The sequence below is a fragment of the Scyliorhinus canicula genome, chromosome 1 (genome assembly GCF_902713615.1).
Source record: "Scyliorhinus canicula chromosome 1, sScyCan1.1, whole genome shotgun sequence".
Taxonomy (NCBI): Eukaryota; Metazoa; Chordata; class Chondrichthyes; order Carcharhiniformes; family Scyliorhinidae; genus Scyliorhinus; species Scyliorhinus canicula.
Genome location: NC_052146.1, coordinates 41,271,180 through 41,283,487, shown reverse-complemented (window position 1 = coordinate 41,283,487; position 12,308 = coordinate 41,271,180). Strand labels below are relative to the sequence as shown.

General features: G+C 38.2%; 1 protein-coding gene across 2 annotated transcripts in view; it reads left to right on the top strand.

Annotated features, from left to right (window-relative positions):
• Nucleotides 1-6,549, top strand: part of anapc5 (anaphase promoting complex subunit 5) — a 56,264-nt gene extending 49,715 nt beyond the window's left edge. Inside the window, exons 16-17 of one of the 2 annotated variants that reach the window (XM_038789436.1) lie at nt 1,091-1,253; nt 4,630-6,549. In XM_038789436.1, the coding sequence (XP_038645364.1) occupies nt 1,091-1,253; nt 4,630-4,835 (369 nt within the window). In that variant the 3' untranslated portion in view covers nt 4,836-6,549. The remainder of the gene's footprint in view (nt 1-1,090; nt 1,254-4,629) is intronic. The other variant, XM_038789426.1, reaches the window with a different exon arrangement.
• The last annotated feature ends 5,759 nt before the right edge of the window (nt 6,550-12,308 follow it).

Sequence of the window (12,308 nt, the reverse complement as noted above, 5' to 3'; positions counted from 1 at the left end):
CTAAGACTACATTTCTAAATGGGAGTACCTGAAAGCAATATTTCACTGACTTGCATCTTCCTACACAGATTTAAATTTAAACCAAAATTAAAATATGATCCAGCAAACAATATGGCAGTAATTTCTGATCAAACTCATGACCTTAATGAACTAGAGAAATATATTAATTCATTTTCCCATGGCGTTGTACACAGTCAAGTTCAAATGTATAGAGGAATTGAGTGTGAGGATCAACAGGGAAGAAATAGGTGAGATTCATTTTTATATTCCCCTTCCCATCAGAACAGCAGAAACAGGATTGTTTTGCAGTACAAGAAGAGAAGGGACACGGCTGGACAGATTTAACCAGTAAATAGATTTCCGATGAACAGAAAGTATGTTCAAGCCATAGCTAAGAAATAGGAAACAGTAGGTGTGGAAAGCGAATTTGTATGGGGTTTGTAAATTGAAAATATGTTACTTGTTTTAGATAGGTGATAGGGATTAAAATCTATATATTGGCAGCATGGTGGCACAGTAGTTAGCACTGTTGCCTCACAGCACCACGGCTGACTGTATGGAGTTTGCCCGTTCTCCCCATGTCTGTGTGGGTTTCCTCCCACAGTCCAAGATGTGCATGTTAGGTGGATTGGCCATGCTAAAATGCCCCTTCGGTGGAGTTGTAGGAATGGGACCCGGGGGGGGGGGGGGTGTTGGGCCGAGGTAGGGTGGTCTTTCGAAGGGTCAGTGCAGGCTCAATGGACCGAATGGCCTCCTTCTGCACTGTAGGGATTCTATGAACGCTGATGCTGGAATGGGTACACTAAAAGAGACCCATGGCAGAAAATAAATGTAAAATAAATTACGTACAGAATAAGATTGAGGAAAAGAAAACATGCAAAAATATTGAACTTATCTGTAAACTTTAGAAACAAAGAAAGACAGAACTTAAACTTAACTACTGTTTCACTGAGCATTAAGAGGACTAAACAGTACATTTATACATTGTGACACAGGAAGTGCATGCCAGATGTGATACTTTTAACAGTTTTAGCTAATAACCTCCTTTTGTCGCTTCAAAAAACTCAACCAAATTGTATCTTTCTACTAGCTGCTACTTGGAATTCCAGAACAAGCTTTGAATGTGCTCCATATGGCGATTGAACCCATTCTGGCTAATGGAACAGTCTTGGACCGAGGGCGTGCGATGTTGTTGTTGGCAAAATGTCAAGTTGCTTCTGCAGCTTCTTGCCCTACTCAAGAAAAAGCTGACGGTAAATGCTGAAACTTTTGATCTGCACTGTATACTTTGCAAGGATTGCAGTAATGTTTCAAACTGTCAAAATAAGAGTTTTCTCAGCTCTTACTCAGGATCTATTATGTCCAATATATATTCTTTTCTTTTTTCTTTTTTTAAATAAATTTAGAGTACCCAATTATTTTTTCCAATTAAGGGGCAATTTAGAGTGGCCAATCTACCTGGGTGCGGTACGTTTCAGCGCCGCCGTTTCAGCGGCAGGACTTTTCAGCGCCAGGACATTTCAGCGCCAGAAAAAAAATTTTTTCCCAATGTTCTCATATAGTTATGACAGATTTTTGTCATATAGTTATGACAGTTTTTTTCGCACTAAGCAATTTACAAATCTGTAAGTTCATAAAATGAAATAAAACTCGAGTGTTAACAAAATGTTTTTATTGTAAAAGATCCACTTATAAAGATCCAAAAACAGTACATTAAAACAATTTACAAATCTGTAAGTTCATAAAATCAATCATTAAAAAGAAAGTTCATTGGACATTCATTGGATATTCATTGGAAAAAACGCATTTAGTTTGTTAAATTATGCCCTATTGAACGAAGGTAGTCAATTTCATTCCTGCTGCCATATTCGGAAACAATTTTCAATATCTTCTCATCAGCTTTTCTATATTTAAGTAATTTTAATTGAGGTTCATTGCCAGCTAAAAGTTTCTCGAAGTGCTCGTCTCTTCCCTTTTGAACATGCTTAAGGACATCAATGAACTTCCAGATAGTTGGGTGTGACATTAACAGTTCACTTTTCAATCTCCTGTTGGCCGCCTCAGCATAGTTATTTGTTCTGTCATCCCCATCTAATGTTCTTTGATACATATTCCACATCTCGGTAGGAAATAAAGGACTTCGTCTGCCTGCTCCTCGGCGATTAGGACGGCCGATATAATTGTCTTCGAAATAGTTTAAAACCGGAATTAACTCCTTATGTAAATTACCTGCTAAAGAATCCACGTGACTGTCAAGGTCGTCAACTGGCACAAAACATAGGGCAGTTATCATTTTCGAATGTAATGCAAAATCGGGATTGCTCTTATATAAACGCATGAGACCAAAACCACTTATCTGCCTAAGTATATTTTGAGACAGATGAAAAAGGCAGCCTCTTACTTCTATATTGGGGAAGGAGTCTTTCATGGCGGTAAAAGCAGCGCATTCAAAATCACAATTGATAATGGCAGGCCCTGCGTTTGTAATCATCTCTTTTACCGTCGCAAACAACATCATATAGGTTGCATACTGTTTGTTTTGTAAAAGCGCGTACAATACAGGGTGAACTCCGTTATTTTTCCTAACCGTGATGATATAAACTTGATAAAATAGGTGTGGTGCTACCGCAAATGTTCCGTCAGCATACCAAGTCGTGGAAGTTGCCATGTGTTCTAACCAACTCTCTCTCCCAAATATAATAATCCGTTCATTGTTCGTACCACTATCCTTTAAACAGAAATTTTCCTCGGTTTCTGGGGTGGGCTTATACATCATGTATTCATGAGGTAACTGAAGCTCTTGAATCGATCTTGGATTATCGGGGACCTGATTAACTTCGTCTCGTATTCTACAAATAATTTTTCGCATTGCCTGCCTGTTTGGTAACTGTGCCATACCTGCCACGGACATTTTTTCAATGCACTTGTTGATAATCGTACTTGGAGGCTCACAAGTCTTTTCAGCCCGGTCTCTCGCATCAGTTATGACCTTTTCCATTTCGATAGCAACTGCAGATGGGGGATGAGTATGTTCGTTGATCTTTTCGATTACCTCTCTTTCTAACGTGTGAATGCAGGCCTTGCACCTACCATCCTCATGGCATCGCCAAAACTTAACTTGCTTTTGTTTCTTGCTTTCTTTGTCGAAACGATATATAAAACCTTCATGACAGAACTTCTCTCTGCCTCGCTTGCTTTTCACTGATTCAGCCATGGGTTTAAAGATATGGAACTTACCAAATTTACCAAAAGAAATTTACCAAATAACTAAGTAAGTATAAAAACTTGTTAACAAAACTCTAACATTATCTAAACAGTAATCATAATAAAACTCCAACAAAATCTAAAGACAGTTAGAACGATGAAACGACCAAATAACTAAGTGTAAAAGCTGGTATACCTGTGTCATACCTGTGACCTTACTCAAGAATGATTTCTGAATGAATGAGCGGTGAAACGTCCTGGCGCTGAAATATTTGGCGCTGAAACGTCCTGGCGCTGAAACATCAGCGCTGAACTGTCCCATTCCCCAATCTACCTACCCTGCACATCTTTGGGTTGTGAGGGTGAAACCCACGCAGACACGGGGAGAATGTGCAAACTCCACACGGACAGTTACCCAGGGCCGGGATTCGAACCCGGGTCCTCGATGCCATAGGCAACAATGCTAACCACTGTACCACCGTGCTGCCCCCAATATATGTTCTTATTAAGATCTGCCATGACTATCCTCAGACTATCACTTTAAAAATTGAAAGTTTCTCAGACAAGTATTTGGTGAATAGACAGGCTATTTTTAAATTAGTTTCAACAGCATATTTTAAATCATACAGCACCTTAGAATACAAATAAGGCTGTTGTATCGCTCTTTCTAGTGTACTGCGAGTCAGATGTGTTTCCAATAAACATTGTATTTCTATTGAGATTCCATATTGGACTTCTCTAAATTTCTATAGTTTTGTAACCCCTGGTATTTCAGTCATGATCATGATAATGGACTTCCAAGAAGGCATAGGCTGGTGAAAGGGGCAGACATGTGGCATATGAAATTTCCAAGAAAGGTAAAATATATATTTGATAGGAAGAACAAGGAGATAAAAATAAAATGCACAATTATAAAAGTTACAAAAGCAGAGAGACCTAGGGATAAACGTGCACATATTGATGAAGGCAGCAGGGCAGGTTAAGAATGTGATTTTTAAAAGCATACCATATCTGGGCTTTATAAATAGAGATGGAGAATACAAAAGCAAGAAAGTTATGATGAACCTTTTATAAAACATTGGAATTTTCAATTTGATACATATACAGATTGAGTTTCTCTAAGATTCTCAAATTTCTGCTTTGAATCTGAACAAAAGCTTGTCAGTTAGCTATTCCCTGGTGCATTCTCTATGGCAATGCTTCAATCCACCAGAGTCCACTTGCCAACCAATTAGAACTCTTTTCTCATGCAGTATAAATTGTTGTTCCCTTTACTATTGCTATTCTTGTGAACTTTCCTGATGAGTGCAAGACAAAAAGCTTCAACATTTTGTCTCTTTTTTCAGTCATAAATTGAAGATGACCGTAGGTCTTTCCAATGATGTTGCTTGCCAAACTTTCTAAAATCCAACTTTGTTTTTTAAGCTTTCGAATCAGCAATTGAAAATCTGAATGAAGCCAAGATATATTTTGAAAAAGCAGACTGCGGTGAGCGGATCAGAGAAGTCCTTTATTTACAGGCAAGGCTGTTCAACACTCTTGGAAAGACAAAAGAAAGAAATAAATGTGCCATGATGTTCCGCCAGCTACACCAGGAGCTGCCAACCTATGGAGTGCCTCTTCTTTCATAGCATATGATGCAACAACTTAATATAAAGGAATGTTTTTACAGTATCCCTTAATATTAAGCTTTATACAATGGAAGATAAAGTATTCTTGATTTGATTTTGAAATAAGAAAATATCAAATTAAGTTTTTAAATAAAGAATTGACACCATCGTGTTAGCTAATTAGTTTGTATTGTCAGTCAGAAGTTGGATGCTTGGTAGGACGAAGGACATGCAGCAAACTGAGTATATTTACTCAGCAAACTACAAAATCTCGACAAACTACAGCTCACTGAACCCGTGACTGAAAATACTGCACCTTCTTGATTTTAAAAAACATCACTTTTCCCATAAAATCCAGTGAGCGCATGGTAGCCCACTTCAGAGGGCAGTGACAGATAGGTCAAATTGGGTGTAGATTTCCTTCCCTGAAAGACAGCAGCAAACCAGATGGGTTTCTGCAACAATTTGGTAGTGTCACGGTCATCCTAACTGATGCTTACTTTATATTCCTTATTTATTTAATTACTTGGATTTAAATTCACCAACTACTGTTGTGGGATCTGAACGCCGGAATGTGGCAACTAGTGGCTTCTCACAATAACTTAATTGCAGTGTTAATGTAAGCCTATTTGTGACAAAGATTATTATTACCTTTAGTCCAGGCCTCTGGGTTACCAGTCTAGAAGCATAACCACTGTGCTATTGTACCACCACCACTGCCAACCCCCCAAATTTTTCAAAATATAAAAGGTTCACTGTTTTAAGAATTCACAATACATGGACTCCATTGTGAAGATGTATTGGAACAAGGTTATCAACAGATCTGTAAAATTATGCATTAAAATCAACGCATTGGGTGTTCCATTGAAAACTCATAGTAAGTACGCATAGAAATAGCACTGAGGAATGTTTTAATGATGTAGCAGACGTGCTGCGTGACACAGCTGCTATTATAATATGAGAGAAAAATGTGTTCTGATTAAACACCTGTTGCAGCATGTTTTGGGCTGTATAAACTTTAGAAAGTGCATTAAATTGAAGGTAAAAGACAAAGAGACTGGGAACAGAAATTGAGACTGAGTTTTCATGTGAATGTTGGTTTTGTTTCCAAAATCCTATTGGATTTTTACGCTAATTTTTAAATTAACCTATGTTTTATTGACAGACAAGTTAATAATTGCTCCACATGTAAGAAAGAGAGAGTTTGTTACTTAATGTTATTTTTCAAAAAGGATCAGTTGAATTTTGAGATCCATTTTGAAATGAATTTGATTGTCTCACCTGTATTTTGTTGATGACTAGAAAAGATCAATGCTAATGAGCTATACCATTGAAATTCTAGATTCTAAAATTAATTAGATGGATGAGGGACAAGAAATAAACGTGCAAATAAAAAGCAGACAAAGTTTATCTCATTTTTAATTTAATTGTTCCTACCGATGATTTTGAATTATTCTTGTATTCCATCTTGACTTTTGTTACCTTATTCTTAACCACTTATTACTTTATAGTCTTGCTATTAGAAAGCAAAATATATTTTGCATTCATATAGTGATTTTCATCACTCAAAACATCCAAACATTTTCCAGCCAATTAAGTACTTGTGAGGTGTAGTGTAGTCACTGTTGTAATATAGGATATATTGTAATGTTATTAAACACACCAGCTTTTTGCATCCTATTTGTGGTATATTCTTGTAATAAACTGACTCAATAAAAGGATTTTTAAAAATCTATTCAGTTACAACAATATTAAATGTGATACAAGCATGCAAAATAGAAAATTGTGAAATAAAGTAAGATTCATGGTTTATTTGCATCAGTCTTCATTCAGTTAGGTGGCAGTGGAAAATGTTACAAAGGTGTTTGGACACTAATCCCGGCCCAGGTCACTGCCTGTGGAGTTTGCACATTCAACCCATGTCTGCGTAGGTATCACCTCCACAACCCAAGATGTGCAGGGTAGGTGGATTGGCCATGCTAAATTGCCCCTTAATTGAAAAAAAAAATCAGGTACTCTAAATTAGTATTAAAAAAAGATGTTTGGACACCTTGTATGTCATGAAATAAATTTTTTGTGACATTGTAGAACTGAGTAATTAGATATGTAGATGCAAAATTTGTATTTGAAAGTTTACATAATTTTTTAAAGAAACATGGGAGTTTGCTGGGGGTGGAAGAGAATAGAGGAGACATACTAGAACGTTCTTCATCCGAGTTTGAATGCTCCTAGACAACTGAGTTGCAACTCTCCTCTCTCGCCCAGTGGGACAGCTAAAATGGTTTAGGTACTCTGTTTTGGTTCTTAGGTGGTTTAGGTCTACAGCAGATGGCAATAATTTGACCACCTTCCTGAGGAACCAGGAGAAGTGCTGATAAGTTGAAAACATTATTCTATTTTAGGCAGCTGATATTCTAATGTTGGGTTTGAGACAATTTAGGAAATGCTCTAACGTTCCAATTTTAGTATATGTGCTGCCGAAGCGAGCACTAGGAATTGCCCTATAAGGCATCCAAATGATTTGTACCAAAAAGGAGCATGCATTTCTGAAACTTCTGAGTATTTATGCAAATTTTCTATAGCAATTTAAAAAGTTACAGCAATTGTCCAAGTTAATCAATCTCTCAAGGATAAGAGTGAACTATCTTACCAACCTTTGGTTAACAGGATGCCTCATGGTTTGGAAAATCTTTCCACGGAGGTAGAAACAGTGATAGAGCATTCAATGACAGAACGTGGAAATGGAGACAGTGATGCAGGATACAATAGAGTACCTTGGTGAGCATATCTTGGACCAAAACACACACATCCATGGTCACCATACTCTGGGTATGGAACCTGAAGAGAGAGATTGTGCCATCTGGCAGCGTTAATTAGTAATTTCATAGTAAAAGATCCATTGGTAAATAATGATCATAATACAACTGAATTCCAGATCCAGATTAAGTTTGAAAATGACAAATCACAAACAAGAATCTTATCACATAGGCATGAGGGGAGAAGGATAGGGTGGTAAACTTCAAAATGTTCAATAAATACACATTCTACTACAAAATAAAAACTCAGCAAGGAAGATGGCTTACTAAGGAGGTTGGATAGGATAGGAGTGTTACAATCTCACCTAATGTTACCAGTGGACAATCGGGTCCCAGAGTGGAACCCAGCTCAATAGATTCTAACTTTTATTTTTTGTTTAGAGATGTGGATGAACAGAACAAAAGAATAAAACATTTCAGAAATAAGAAAAGATTAACTTCCCATACCAGCCTCCCAAACAGGTGCCGGAATGTGGAGATGAGGGGTTTTTCACAGTAACTTCATTTGAAGCCTACTTGTAACAAGCAATTTTAATTTCATTAATGCACTACTCCTTCACCCCAACTGGTCTCACTGGAACTCTGACTTTCACACAAAAATTTCCAAGTTCCGTTCTCAAAGAACATACCTTGCAATCTTCTCCCAAGCAATGCTATCTCTTGGATGCCTTCACCACGAATCCAGGATTTCAACCTCATTTTCAGTATTTCTCTACCTTGGATCACCACATGCATTCAAGCTTCCTCACAATCTCTTGGGTGCCCAGCCAATGCCAACAGAACACTACTGCTTCAGAAGCTGTATTAAGGTGTCATCAACCTTAGGATCACCACAGATGTCTAGATTGTCTCTAGCTGACATCTCCAGGTCTGCACGTTGCAGCCCTAACTTTAACTCGGAGCCTCTCACTCAGTTTCTGACTTCACTGAACATAACCCTTTTTTTCTGATTTCTGTTCTTTGTTCTTTTAGCTTCCTGGAACACTCATTCCCTGAGTTCTGGGACTTTCTGTTCTTTAGCTTTTGGGGACTTGCTTTCTGTCCCTCTGCATTGTACTGGCAGTTTCTGTGGAATGTTCCTTGCCTCTGAATTACCTGGTTCCAGACTGAACCAGCTTTTCAATGTCAGTTTCTGATTGCTAAGCAACTGCGTAGTTTTTAAAATAAAACTACAAGTGCTTTTAAGTCGTAAAACATTCATTATATTGCAAACCAAATTTAAAATTAAAAGTCTAAACCTGTCGACTTGGAGGCACCTTTGTTTAACATGAAGCTAAACTGAAGTTTTAACCCTTTCCAAGGGCACCAGTACAGAAACATAAAAAATAAACTGACCTTATTTCTAACAAGTACAATATTTATACAAATTTCTTTAAACTATCTACATTAGCACAGGGCTAAATTGCTGGCAATGAAAGCAGACCAAGGCAGGCCAGCAGCACGGTTCAATTCCCGTAACAGCCTCCCGGAACAGGCGCCGGAATGTGGCGACTAGGCGCTTTTCACAGTAACTTCATTGAAGCCTACTTTGACAATAAGTGATATTCATTTCATTTCACATTTCTTAACAAAAATAGGTTAAAAGGAGAGGCATATAATTTGCAAAAAAAAAATCTGGGATTTGAGGGTGTTTTCGAAACCACCAAAAAGTTGATAAAAATAGATTATTAGAGTAAACTAGAGCTAGGAATATAAAAATGATCGCAAGAACCTGAGAAGTAGAAACAGGATAAATTACTATGGGGAATTAAGAAATGGCAGGTACATTGAACACATTTTATGTCTTCACATGAGAAAACACAAATTCCATTCTAGAAATATTGGGTAACCTACGGGCAATGGAGCTGATTATATCACAAGAGATATATTGGATAAACTAAAGGGACTAAAATTGAATAAATGCCCGGGATTAGATGTCAACAAAGATAATTGATGCAATAGCTATGATTTTCCAAAATTCCCAAGATTCTGGAACAATCCTGGCAGCATAGCAGTTAGTAAATGTAACACTGCTATTCAGTCAAGGAGGGAGAGAGGCCAGTTAGCCTGACATGACTCATTGAGAAAATGCTGGAATCTATTAATCAGGAAATCTTAACAATGCACTTAGAAAATCATAATATGATCAGATCAACATGACTTTATGAAAGGGAATTCTGCTTTAAAAATGTATTAGAGTTTTTTGAGGGTGTAACTAATAGGGTAGATAAATGGGAGCCAGTAGATGAATTTCCAAACGACAATCAATAAAATGCCACAGAAAAGGTTAATACACAAGATAAGGTGCTCATGAAGTTGACGGTGATCCATTAGCATGGATATAGGATGAGTTAACGGAGAGGAAGCAGAGACCCGTGCCAAAATTATCTTCGGAATAAGTAACATTGAAAGATCCGAACAACCAGCAATTAACCGACAGAATTATACCATAAGATCTCACGTTTTAAAAACAAAAACTTTATTGTACGTAAAATGAAATTAAAGCAAGTACCGCTATAGCTTATAAAGACTTGTACTATAAATTCAGTTTTACTTCTACTCCCCCTATACCTCCCAAGAGTTCCCTTATCTTACAAATCCTGAAGGTTCATTCACTTTTCCTAGGACTGAGCCAAATTCCTCCTGAATTCACTTTAGGTTCCCCCCCAGTGTACCAGCAATAATCTGAGGTAAGATTTTATGGGGCTCTTCCATTAGCTTTTTGGCTGCAGGACTCTCCACCTTCATAGACTTCATGATTACAGATGTGTTAGCTCCTTGTTCAGGTTGTCAACAGATATTCAATTGCCTTCCCATAGTTTCCCAAGCCAATTCTGTTGATTGATTTTATCAGAAGGCTCCATTAGGACGTTAGATTTTTTCCACTAGCTGCACCACCCACATTCCATATGGTGAATTAACAAATTAGTATTTTTTCTGCCTGAAGTGCAGGCCTATCACCTCTTGTTTTTCTCCCTCGATAGGGTGAGATGCAATCTATACGAAAGCAAAGCTACAACCTGAAAGTCTTGTTTCTGTCAGCAAATAAACATAGATAAACATACAAAAGAACCTTATCATCAAGACTCCACCCTGAATCACTATCTCTATGAAAACAGAATACTTCGGAATGGTTTGAACAGAAATGCAAACAAATTATTTTATTTTCAATTGTTGCACGTTTTACTTGAGTGTATTACGCGTTTATTGGAGTGTATTAACACGCCTCCGTTTAAAGGCCGTGTGCTTAACACTACTACAGCTCTGTGTGTGTATTTTCAGCTCGGAGTCACCAGGTGCCGTATTTAGACAGCTCACAAGTATTTCAAGGTCAGGTTCAAAGTAATAAAACTATACACCGATTAGTAAGTTCAAACGATCAATATTTATTATACAAATATAATAAATACGCATGCATACGCTAAAGACTAATACCTATTTCTACTATTAAGCGACTAAATACTTATCTAAGTAGGAACCAGCAAGGTCAGGGGACAAGGCCTTTGTTCCTTTCTGGGCTGCACCTTCTGTTCGCTAATAGTCGAATAATGTATAAGCAATGCCGGGTTCACGTAGCGAGCGTCGTTTTGGCACTTACTGAACGATGGCTGGTGCTCAACGGCTGGTGATGGAAGACAGGATCTGGAGGCTGGAGTCGGAGTTGAAACAGCAAACCGGAGCAACAACAGACAGCGAGGCCGGAGCAAAACAGACAGAACCATGTGCGGGGTCTACCTTTATAGGTCCCCCAATGTCCGTGCCTTTTTGGGGCGGGCCTTTACCTGCCATGTATCGATTGGGTCATTTCCCAATCGATGTTTTACAAATCCCCCAATCTGAGGGTCTCTTCTCGATGGGTGGGGCGGTCTCTAGGGTCTTTTGTGATGGATACTTCTGGTGCCGTTTCGTCTGGGCGTCCACTCAAAGTATCCATTCAAACCCAAATGTTGCTATTGTGTGGGCCCAGATCTGGATCGCCTCATTACTATGCAAAGCGTTTTTCTATTTACACCTTTGGTTGAGATCTTTCACCTGGCCATAAACTAGTTTCGATACGTGCAGAATGCTAATTAGCCTTTGCAGACTGCTTGTCCCGGCTAAGACTGTTTTCTCCCTACAGTCTTAGCAGTTCTCCATTTTGTTAGCCCAGTGTCCATCTTAGGTGGCTACACAATGCAACTGATTCTGAAACCCATATGAATAATGTATATCTCTAACATAGTTTAATGACCTTTCGCAGAACTGCTAACGTTCAGATTTTTTAATGGAAATAACGATAGACACCCTGGCTCTACTAAGCGGTCCAGAAATGGGTCACCCATTGTACAAGGATTTTTTCACTGCCAGCTCTGACCTTGTAAGACAAACATAGGGTACCTTGTAAGAGTAATTAACTCCAAGCTTCTTTGCATTGCATTTACTTCAGAGTTGCTTATCATTTTTTCAATCCGATGCCCCCCCCCCCCCCACCCCACCATTTATCTACAGTTAAAACTTTAATTCCTAAAACTATAAGTTATATTCTAAAACACATAAATCATGAACCAGATTTTTGCAATAGTTGGCATAAATGGGGCATTTTCAAGTTAGCAGGCTGTGACCAGTGGAATGCCACAAGGATCAATGCAGGGGCCTCAGTTATTTACAACTTATATTAATGACTTTGACAGAGACAGAGAGCAATGTATCTAGGTTTGCC